The sequence below is a fragment of the Sciurus vulgaris genome (genome assembly GCF_902686455.1).
Source record: "Sciurus vulgaris genome assembly, chromosome: 9".
In the NCBI taxonomy this organism is placed as follows: Eukaryota; Metazoa; Chordata; class Mammalia; order Rodentia; family Sciuridae; genus Sciurus; species Sciurus vulgaris.
The window spans coordinates 28892213-28904631 of record NC_136469.1 but is presented as its reverse complement, the minus strand read 5'-3'; the positions used below and the strand labels follow the sequence as shown (position 1 = coordinate 28904631).

At 33.8% G+C, this 12419-nt stretch overlaps 1 protein-coding gene across 4 annotated transcripts in view; it reads left to right on the top strand.

The window, feature by feature from the left end:
• LRBA (LPS responsive beige-like anchor protein) overlaps positions 1-12419 on the top strand; it is a 723813-nt gene that overhangs the window by 103937 nt on the left and 607457 nt on the right. For all 4 annotated transcript variants that reach the window (XM_079154183.1, XM_079154182.1, XM_079154184.1 and 1 more), the window contains exons 3-5: positions 2056-2287; positions 2486-2586; positions 8041-8136. In XM_079154183.1, the coding sequence (XP_079010309.1) occupies positions 2056-2287; positions 2486-2586; positions 8041-8136 (429 nt within the window). The remainder of the gene's footprint in view (positions 1-2055; positions 2288-2485; positions 2587-8040; positions 8137-12419) is intronic.

Sequence of the window (12419 nt, the reverse complement as noted above, 5' to 3'; positions counted from 1 at the left end):
CCGTAAGAAGTACAGAAGTCTTAAATATCTTAATTAGAAAAGATAGCATTATCTTTGTCATTTTATGAAATTGGTAGCCTCATTAAAAAAAAAAAATTATCCATAGGAACTTTGGAGAGGTACAGAAATGAAGTAACTTACCAAAGTTAGGCAGTTAGTAAGGGGCACAGACAAAATTTAGATCTGAGACTTGTGGGGCAGGCAATCATCCTTCATAGTTCACCCTCTTCACCATACCAACCCCTTCTTTGCCAAATTCCCATGAGTATTTTGATCAAAAACATTGATGTTTGATCTTCTGTTGTCCTATCCATTTATGTACTGTTGGCATATTGCATTAATACTCACAAGGGCTATCTCTTTCCTATTATTAATGTTTTTCAGAAAATATTTTAGCTGTGCTGAAGGTTTTCTCCCCTGTGAAATTTAGAATTACCTTATTCTGCATCTCTCAGAGACTGACAACCCTAGGCAACCACCAATTTGATTTTTGTCCCAGCAGTTTTACCTTTTCTTGCCTGTTATATAAATGGACTGCACTGTAGGTAGCCATTTATGACTGGCTTTTATTATTTAGCATAATGCCTTGTGATTATCTTACATTATTAACTGTGTTAATAAATTTGTTACCACATTATTTTCTCATTTATAGTAGTTGATCAGTTGGAAGTTCTTGAGTTATTCAGGTAGATATCATCTTAACTATAAATAATTTTAATTTTAATCCCTCTTTTCTGATTTTTTATACATGTTGCTTTCTTTTGGCCCCATATGACTTCTTTATCTCCAGAATAATACTAAACAATAGAGATGTTAGCACATCCTAGGCTTCTTATGACAGAACCAAACGTTCTTTGCCGCTGTGCTTGCCAGGAGCTCTTGTCTCTGTGCATGCAACTACTGATTCTCATGTCATTCATTTTCATATTTTCTTTTTCACAGCAGTGTATATATATTTTTTGGCAGAACCTGCACACATGTTGATCCCTGACTACAAGAACTTTTAATTGAATTCCTAGTTCTGAACGTTCCTTGCTTTCTTGAAGTAGACTTGTACCTAGTCATATATATTACTCTTCAATGAGCCTGTTGGCTTTTGTTTTGGAAAGTTCACTTTCTTCTCATTTTTGCCCACCTTTTGGGTTTAGGAATACATAGTGGAAAATCAAGAAATATTCACAAGAATTCTGAAAGAAGTGTAGGTGAATCGTGTTTAAATGTTTTTGGCAGATCTTTACTACAGTGAGAATAACATTGTATACCTAAAATGTGCACAATAAAAATTTTTTTGAAAGTCTAGTTAAAAAAGGTAATTCTGTAAAAGTCATCTAAAAGTATTTTAATTGCTTTAAATGATTGCCATTTGTTTAAAATGTACAAAGCTTTGCTCTGTGAGGTGAAGCTGTGGGTGAGATAACAAGCTAGAAATAGGTCAGTGTAGCATTCTTTGGATGGAATTTTAAATAGTAGTATCAATGAAATAAATTTTCTTGATTACTGACTTTGGGTATGTGACTATGAGTAATTTATAGTGATTATTGATAGGAGAGAAGAGAGATCAAAATGAAAGGGTATAATAAATTAGAAACTGACAAATATGAACTCTGAGTTTTGTGTCCTCTCAGCCTTTTTCAGCTTTTCATTTTGCTGTGAGCTCATACTTTGTTTAGGTGGTAAAGGACCTTCGTGTTATTGTGCGTAGTTCTCAGAATTAATAATTTATAAATGAAGTACTGAATTTGAGGCAATTAGAGAGCTAATTTAGATCTTTATTAATAATAGGATAGTAGGTAATGCTTTTTCAAGACATCCTATATTTGTTTTGGTGAAAAATATTCTCATTTTAATATTGTCTTACGTGGCTTTGTGCTATCTAAATTTGAAGAGTTCTTTGGACGCTTTATCCTTTAGAGCTTTATGATTTTTTAAAAAATGAACCTTTTATTGTTGTGGAGGTAGGGAAGAATGTGTGTATTATTGGTTATTGCTAAAGTTTAGGAATAAGTAATAGTGATGTCGAAGTACTAAATGTTTTTTTTTCCCCCCTCTTGGAAGCTGGTAGGAGGACAGTTTGATTTAGAGATGAATTTCATTATTCAAGAAGGTGAGAGTATTATCTGCATGGTGGACCTGCTGGAAAAATGTGACATTACTTGTCAAGCAGAAGTCTGGAGCATGTTCACAGCCATTCTGAAGAAGAGCATACGAAATCTTCAAGTCTGCACAGAAGTAGGCCTTGTTGAAAAAGTGCTTGGGAAAATTGAAAAAGTTGACAGTATGATTGCAGGTATGAGTTTTCCTATAGTACATTGCATATGAAGAAATAAAATTTAATCCTTAAATATTATATTTTTCTTATTTAGCAACATTTGATTTAAGAAATATTTGAGCATGTAGTATCTAGAACTTTGATTCCAAACATATATTTTAACTCTTTAAGAAATATAAGTTGCTTAATGATTTTATTGTTTTCTTTTGTTTCTAGATCTTTTAGTTGACATGTTGGGAGTGCTGGCTAGCTATAATTTGACAGTTCGAGAACTAAAGCTTTTCTTCAGTAAACTTCAAGGAGATAAAGGACAATGGGTAAAAAAACCTAAATACTCTGTTCCCCTCCCGAAAATATTTGTAGCTATTAAGTAGCTTATATTATTGCATATGGAGTAAATGTAAAATTGAGTGGAAGAGATAAATTAAAATAGCATTTAGATCTGTGTAGCTACTTTTGTCATGCCTGGACACAGGTGTGGACTAAAAGAGTAGGTAGTTCAGTTGGCTAATTTAATTCTTCTTCAAATTATTGTTTAACTATATATCCAATATTTATTAGAGGAAAAAGTTAAGGACAGAGAAAGAAAAGTGGTAGCAGTATCTAGCTTTTCTTCTGTAACTTTTTAGTGGTGGTCCTTAAAGTTGAATAATCCACTAAAAAAAAAGTTTGCATTTAATTAGATCCACACTCCTTTATCAGCGCTTTGCAATGGGTGTTGGCAAACTTAGTGTGAATCCCAGGTTCCTTGTTAAACTATTTTTGCCATCTAGGTGGCTGCTGTCCCTTAGAGGAGGAGTACTAGTAGATAAATATTCTTTACATTTTTGTTGCATTTCCAGCCTTGTTTTAGTGTAATGGAAAGATAATTGTCCATGGCTCAGCCAGCTCATCCTTAATTTAGTTCTATTATTTAAATTTGTGTCCTGCAGTTACTTGAATTCATCATGTTAAAATTTAGATTCTTTAATTTATTTGTATCAAACTCCAGTTCTCTTGTTTCCTTTTCACGTTTTTATTATTGATTTTCACTAAATTTGAGTATATTTCTTCATGTGCTTACCTTGTGCTTATCTTTATCAAGAGTTCTTCCATTGGTGGGGTTGTGATTTTCTTGAAATTTGGAAAAATTTTGGTCATTATTTCTTCAAATATTCTTTTCTTGTCTCTTCTTCCTCATTTTCTGGGGCTCTACTTACAGGTAAGTTAGGCCTCTTTATGTTATCCCACAGGTTATTGAAATCTGTTTACTTTTTTTCAGTCTTTCTCTTTGTGCTTCATTTTTGATTTGCTTTTATTGCTATAGTCTCAAGTTAACGTATGTTTTCTTCTGCAGTATTTTAATTCTACCTTTTGAAAATTTAGATGGCATATTTTTTTTAAATTTATTTTTATTGTAAACAAATGGGATACATGTCGTTTCTGTTTGTATATGGAGTAACAGCATACCATTTGCATATTCATAAATTTACATAGAGTAATGATGTTTGATTCATTCCATTATTTTTTTCCTTCCCCCCCACCCCTTCCACCTCTCTTTTCCCTCTATACAGTCCCTCCTTCCTCCATTCTTGTCCCACTCCCACCCCCCAATTAAGAGTCATCATCTGTTTATCAGTGAGATATTTCTCTTTTGGATTTTTGAGATTGGCTTATCTCACTTAACATGATATTCTCCAATTTCATCCATTTGCCTGCAAATGCCATAATTTTATTATTCTTTATAGCTGAGTTATATTCCATTGTATATATATACCATAGTTTCTTTATCCATTCATCAGTTGAAGGGCATCTAGGTTGGTTCCACAGTCTGGCTATTGTGAATTGAGTAGCTATGAACATTGATGTGGCTGTATCTCTGCAGTGTGCTGATTTTAAGTCCTTTGAGTATAGGCCGAGGAGTGGGATAGCTGGGTCAAATGGTAGGTCCATTCCAAGTTTTCTAAGGAATCTCCACACTGCTTTCCAGAGTGGCTGCACTAATTTGCAGTCCCACCAGCAATGTATGAGTGTACCTTTTTCCCCACATCCTTGCCAACACCTATTGTTGCTTGTGTTCTTGATAATTGCCATTCTAATTGGGGTGAGATGGAATCTTAGTATAGTTTTGATTTGCATTTCTCTTATTACTAAAGATGTTGAACATTTTTTCATATATCTGTTGATTGCTTGTAGATCTTCTTCTGTGAAGTGTCTGTTCATTTCCTTAGCCCATTTGTTGATTGGGTTATTTGTATTCTTGGTGTAGAGTTTTTTGAGTTCTTTATATATTCTGGATATTAGCGCTCTATCTGAAGTATGATTGGCAACGATATTCTCCCACTCTGTAGGCTCTCTCTTCGCATTGCTGATAGTTTCCTTTGCTGAGAGAAAGCTGTTTAGTTTGAATCTATCCCAGTTATTGATTCTTGCGTTTATTTCTTGTGCTATGGGAGTCCTGTTAAGGAAGTCTGATCCTAAGCCAAAAAGGTGAAGATGTGGACCTACTTTTTCTTCTATAAGATGCATGGTCTCTGGTCTGATTTCAAGGCCCTTGATCCATTGTGAGTTGAGTTTTGTGCAGGGTGAGAGATAGGGGTTTAGTTTCATTCTGTTGCATATGGATTTCCAGTTTTCTAGATGGCATATTTTTTATCTCAGTATGTTCCTATTTTTCTTTCAGTCCTTGACAGTGCTTAGCAAGATAGTTACTTTAATACTCTTGTCTACTGATTCCACAGTCTTATCATTTTCTGAGTTAGTTTTTTTACTCATTGATTTTGTTCCTGTTTAGGAGTCAGTACAGATTTCTGGAGCTCTTTCTCTCTATAGCTCTTTTCTCTGCAGTTCTCTGTCTTGAAACTTCTCTCTACCTCAGACTCCCCAAACTTCAGTTTCTCTGTCTGCAACTCAGTGATACCTTCAAGTTCTGTTTGGTCTCCTCTCTGTGCAGTGATATGGAAACTGACTCCAGACATGTCTTTTTGTTTGTTTTCATTTCTTTCTTTCTTTCTTTTTTTTTTTTTTTTTTTCAGTGCTGGGGATTTGAACCCAGGGCCTTGTGCTTGTGAGGCAAGCACTCTACCAACTGAGTCATATCCCCAGCCCTGTTTTCATTTCTGAGGAATCAGTCTTGAACCTCCTCTTCCTTTGTCTGAAAACAGTTTTTGTTTCATAAATTTTGTCTAGTTTTCTGTTTGTTGATGGTGGGTTTATAAATATAGGTCTTGTTACTGCCTCATTTTAAGAAGAGAAAGTATGCTTGTTTGATTTTGGTCTTGATTTCTTTTCAAATAATTTATTCAGAATATATACTTGATGCATTTTTATTATAATGAATATAGAAAAGTGTGTAAGAAGATAGCAAAGGTTATGAACATATTTATACACAGAAGAAGCATCCCCACAATCAGATAAACACAAAATCATAAAATAAAGTCATTCACGTTAAAGCTATTGATAATGTTACCTTATCTAAAGTATCCATGATTTTAGGGGTTGTGTAGTAACAAGCATAGTTGGGAAGGTTGAGCTATTTTAAACCTTGTGTGTTTTTAGTTGGAATAAAACTAGTGGAGCCAACCTCAGTAGGAACCTAGTACTACTTAGTCACATAGTCATACCATAGTCAATAACTTAATAATTTGCCCCTAAGTGTGAATTTCAAGAAATTCACATATACTTAAGGAAATATGCATGAGGGTATTCACTGAAACATTGTTTGTGATGGCAGTGAATTATCAACATGGCATTCATCATCAGGAGAGTATGTGGATAAGTAAAATGTATTTGATTCACAGAATAGATTACTATATAGAAGTTAGAATCAGTGCATGGAATAATATGAATAAATGCAGCAAATATAGGAAAAATTAATAATTAGAATTATATATCTTAACATGATACCACTTATATGGTAAGAACAAGCACACAAGAACATTTTTAAAGGGAAACATAATAAAAAAATTAAGTATGTTAAAATAGCTGCTCATGGGGAGGAGAATCAGAATAGTTTTAGAAGATAAAGGGAAAAGTAATGAACAATTACTAAAATGAGGGCTGAGACATTAATTATATTGCTTTACTTATTATTAGGCAATCAGGCTACTTTCATCTTTTACTTTCATAATAGTACAGTGAGAAACTCCTATAATATAACTAGATTAAAGATGAGCTGTCTGGGCCTATATCTAAATCAATATCTAACTTTCCAATTACTACTTTCGCATAGATTTTTATTTGTGGATTCAGTATATCAATGGACATGAACATTTTTAAAGACATGTGAACTGTGACTACTAAATTTTATTCTGAAAGACTTTCTATATACGCTCACCAGCAGTGTCTGGGGAAAAGTGCATATCTTAATGTATTCTTTTGTTGATGGGCTTTATAGGAAAGGGGATTTGGAAGAATGATTTCTCCAGATGGAAATGCTACAATACTGTATTTTATTTGTGATTGCAGAGTGACTTTGGTTACTTTAATTTATGCTGGAAATTATTTTTTAAATATCAGTGTGATTGTAGTTACTTTTTGGTAACTCTACTTTTGTATTTGAGTAGTGTGGTTATTTGAAAAATTTCTTGTTCACTTAAGAATGTTACTGAACATTTGCATAAGTGGTAAAGATAATTTACAACAACAATCAAAATAAGATGAGGACAAACCAATTTCACTTGTAGTTTGACCCTGTTTTGAACTTTTAACAAAGAAGAATGTCCTATACTTTATCTCATTTGCTTGTAAACTGACTAAAATGATAATGTGTATCTGATTATCCTTTGCTTTCCTTGTGAATGTAAATGAGATTTTTCATTATAGTTCTTGGTTTTTTCATGTATTAGAGACTTGTGGGCCAAAGAAACATTAATCACAGAAGTGTTACAACATTTACACATACTATGCAGTAGATGCATATTGTAGAATTAAATATGATAGGGAGGTTTAATGCACTCTCAGAGTTCAGGGACCACTGCCCTGTGGAAGTTGCCATTAAAACTTGGATATGTAACATTTCCTTGGTTTAGAGGGATGTGGTGTAGTACTAGTGAGAACATTTTAAGCACAAGAAATAGCTTATGCTCAGGCCCTGTTGTGGGAAGAAGACCTTGAAAAGACATTGTACATGGAGCACAGGGAGAAGGGGACAGAGATGCAAATTGAGACTAAAGAGTGGAATGATACTTTGTTAGGTCATATTAAAGGTGAGGTCCCTTGGTGAATGTATTACTGTTAAAAGATGGACTCTTGAGTTAGACTGAGTTCTAATCCTGATCCTGCCAGTTACTTTCACCTGTGTGACCTAAATGTGTTCCTCTGCCTTGGGTTTCATCTCTAAAAAATTGTGATAATACTGGGACCATCCTGTAGGATGATTGTTAAAATGGTATAATGTATTTCAAGTACTTGTAGCATTGAAACATAGCATTACTTAAGCATTTATTAAATTAAAGAGTGTTTTAGAGAGAGGTGGATAGTGAGTTTGATGTAGTTTGTATTTTTAAAAGATTACTTTTGCTGCAGTCTGATGAGTTTCAAATATTAAATAATATCGACTCATATTTATTGAACACCTAATGTATCATACAATGTTAGAAAAATGACATAGAGTACATTATTTCCTTAAGATAGTTGAAAGAAAACTTTTTTGGTTATTGTATATGCTTTTCAGCTTATATCATTATTTGGTCATTCCTGTGAATGTTAAAGCATGACTATATTAAAAATATGTGCATACATTTGTTTTATGGTGAATAAAGTGGTTAATGAATTGTTAACTATTTTCATAGCCTCCACATGCTGGAAAGTTGCTGTCTGTATTAAAGCATATGCCTCAGAAGTATGGTCCTGATGCCTTTTTCAACTTTCCAGGAAAGAGTGCTGCAGTAAGTAAATGTTAATGAGACACTCACCTGAAGTTCTCCTTTCCTTTGCTTCCTGAAAGTACAGCAGGGGTGTTCCTGAAACACCCTGTCCTGACAGGTTCTGTTTTAGGCAGAAGCTTCTCTGCATGAGTTAACTTAATCCTTAAGACAGTTAGCATGTTTTTTTTCCCTGTTTAAGAGGTGAAGAAATAGATGTTTAAAGCAGTTAAGAAAGTTACCCACTTTAGGTTTGGGTCAGAAGTAAGAACCTAATTCTTTTGAACATATTCATGTTGTCCTATGAATTTATCTCTGCATTTTAAAGTAGCTGTTTGTCACATTCTGTCTTTCTGAAAATCTTTTTCTAGCCTTAAGTTTCCCTGTCCCTGTTTCTTTTGCCCCTGGTATACAGAATGAGAGTGAAACAACAGGCAAATATTCCTGAATTCTGAATCTCCAATTATGTTGGTCTCAACATTTTGACCAGCAGTTAAGCAGTTTATAAATAAGATAATTACATATGGTAGTGATAGCTATAATATAGGAACACATTACATATTATATATATATATATATGTGTTGTTTATGGAAACTTAAAAAAATTTCACTATTATATTGGTCAGTCCGTAAGCAAAAGATTTTTCTTTTTTTTTTAAATATATTTCAATTTGTCCTTTTTCTGAACTTATCATTCCCTCATTTTTTACTTTGTTTTTCATAAATCTTGTTGGCTTATTAGACCCTATGTAGTCAAGCAGTATCTGCAGGAAGATAAATATGTATTTTAAAAGGACACTTGTGATACTTGAATGCTGCATACATAATACATGACTTCCTTTGAAAACTTTTATCACTCATGTTTTCTTCCTTTACATTTTTTCCCTAAAGGCTTTTTTAGATTTGAAATTTTCCTCAGTAACTTATACTCTGTTGGCATTTAGTCTAAAAGTATTTGTCTCTCAGGTGAAAAAAAGCATTCTTGGGTGATTAACTTTTTATCATTCATTCTTTCTGCATGCATAGGGATCCAATCCAGAGCCTGAAGCAGGCTAGGCACGCTCTCTACCACTCATCTATTCTTCCAGTTCTGTTTTTATTTATTTTTTAAAAATACCAAAACCAGACAAAGACACATAGAGGAAAGACAACTTCAGACCAATATCCCTAATGAACATAGATGCAAAAATTCTTAACAAAATTTTAGCAAATCACATAAAAAACATTTTAAAAAGATAGTGCACCATGATCAAGTGGGTTTTATCCCAGGGGTGCAAGGTTGGTTCAACATCCAAAAATCAATAAATGTAATTTGCCACATCAACAGACTTAAAGTTAAGAATCACATGATTATTTCAATAGATGCAGAAAAAGCATTTGATAAAATACAGCACCTTTCATGCTCAAAACACTAGAAAAATAGGGATAGTAGAAATATACCTCAACATTGTAAAAACTATTTATGCTAACCCCAATGCCAACATCATTCTAAATGGAGAGAAACTGAAAGTTTTCCCCCTAAAAACTGGAACAAGGCAGGGATGCCCTCTTTCACCACTTCTATTCAACATCGTCCTTGAAACTCTAGCCAGAGCAATTAGACAGACCAAAGAAATTAAAGGAATACGAATAGGAAAGGAAGAACTCAAACTATACCTATTTGCTGATGACATGATTATATATTTAGAGGAACCAGGGAATTCCACCAGAAAACTTTTAGAATTCATAAGTGAATTCAGTAAAGTAGCAGAATATAAGACCAGGGCTCATAAATCTAATGCATTATTACACATAAGTCATGAATCTTTGGAAAGAGAAGTTAGGAAAATAACCCCATTCACAATAGCCTCGAAAAAAATAAAATACTTGGGAATCAATCTCACAAAAGATGTGGAAGACCTCTACAATGAGAACTACAGAATACTAAAAAAAGAAAGAAAACCTTAGAAGATGGAAAGATCTCCCATGTTCTTGGATAGGCAGAATTAATATTGTCAAAATGGCCATACTACCTAAAGTGCTATACAGATTCAATGCAATTCCAATTAAAATCCAATGTTGTACCTCATAGAAATAGAACAAGCAATCATGAAATTCATCTGGAAGAATAAGAAACCCAGAATAGCTAAAGCAATCCTTAGCAGGAAGAGTAAAGCAGGGGTTATTGCAATACCAGAACTTCAACTATACTACAAAGCAATAGTAACAAAAACAGCACGGTATTGGCGCCAAAATAGACAGGTAGATCAATGGTACAGAAAAGAAGACACGGACACAAACCCAAATAAATACAGTTACCTCATACTAGACAAAGGTGTCAAAACTATGCAATGGAGAAAAGATAGCCTCTTCAACAAATGGTGCTGAGAAAACTGGAAATCCATATGCAGCAAAATGAAACTAAACCCCTGTCTCTCACCCTGCACAAAACTCAACTCAAAATGGATCAAGGACCTCGGAATCAGAACAGAGACCCTGCATCTTATAGAAGAAAAAGTTGGTCCAAATCTTCACCTTGTTGGCTTAGGATCAGACTTCCTTAACAGGACTCCCATAGCACAAGAAAAAAAAGCAAGAATCAACAACTGGGATAGATTCAAACTAAACAGCTTTCTCTCAGCAAAGGAAACTATCAGTAATGTGAAGAGAGAGCCTACAGAGTGGGAGAAAATCTTTGCCACTCATACTTCAGATAGAGCACTAATGTCCAGAATCTATAAAGAACTCAAAACACTTTACATCAAGAATACAAATAACCCAGTCAATAAATGGGCTAAGGAAATGAGCAGACACTTTACAGAAGAAGATCTACAATCAACAGATATATGAAAAAAAATGTTCATCATCTCTAGTAGTAAGAGAAATGCAAATCAAAACTACCCTAAGGTTTCATCTCACCCCAATTAGAATGTCTGTTACCAAGGATACAAGCAACAATAGGTATTATTGAGGATGTGGTGAAAAAGGTACACTCATGTATTGCTGGTGGGATTTGCAAAATGGTGCAACCACTCTGGAAAGCAGTGTGGAGATTCCTTAGAAAACTTGGACTGGAACTACCACCATTTGACTCAGCTATCTCACTCGTAGGCCTATACCCAAAGAACTTAAAATCAGCATACTACAGTGATGCAGGTACATCAATATTTATAGCAGCTCAGTTCACAATAGCTAGATTGTGGAACCAACCTAGATGCCCTTCAATAGATGAATGGATAAAGAAACTGTGATATGTGGAAATTTATTCAACCATAAAGCAGAATAAAATTATGGCATTTTCAGGTAAAAGGATGGAGTTGGAGAATATCATGCTAAGTGAAATAAGCCAATCCCCAAAAACCAAAGTCTGAATGATTTCTCTGACAAGTGGATGATGATAGATAAAGAGCGGGGGAGGCAAAAATGGAGGAAGGATGGATTGTATAGAGGAAAATGAAGGGTGGGATGGGACTGGGGGGAAGGGAAGATGGTGGAATGAGACAAACGTTATTTGCCTATGTACATGTATGATTACACAAGCAGTGTAACTCTGCTTTGTCTACAACCAGAGAAACGAAATTTGTACCCTATTTGTGTACAATGAATCAAAATTTAAAAAGTATTTTTTTTAGTTGTAGATGGACATAATATTTATTTTCTTTATTTACTTTTATGTGGTGCTGAGGATCAAACTGAGTGCCTTACACGTGGTAGGCAAGTGCTCTACCACTGAGCCACAACACCTGCCTCTGTTTTTTTTTTTTGTTAATGCACCATGTTATGATTTTAGCATTTGTGGTTTTCTGAGATTGTAATATGTCCATTCTGTTTACTTTTATTTGTCTTGAGAAGTAGAACATTTCACCTGAGTAGCTTTTGAAATTTTTGGACAAGTGTTTTAAATATATTCAGTAACTCATTCCTTTATTTACACATAGCTTTTAAAGGTAATTTAAAGTATTCATGGATAAATTACTTTTTACAAAGCTTTCACATCTACTCTGATTTTTGATGAGCGAGAACACATGTGTACATTGAATTTGTATTATTTTTTTTCTTTTTGCAGCATTCATTTAAAATCAGCCACTTGAAATCTTATAATGTTATTACATGAATTTGGGTCTGTGATGTTTTTCATGTGTTATGTCAGATCTGATACATACAAAAGAATATTTGCACATGTATGTGTACCTGAATGCATATATGAGTTATAATAATAAAACTAAAGCTGTATAGTATGGTTTTTAATAGTTTTATTGACATATAATTCAAATAACTACAGTTAACTCATTTAAAGTGCACAATTTAGTGGGTAAATAATATGTTTA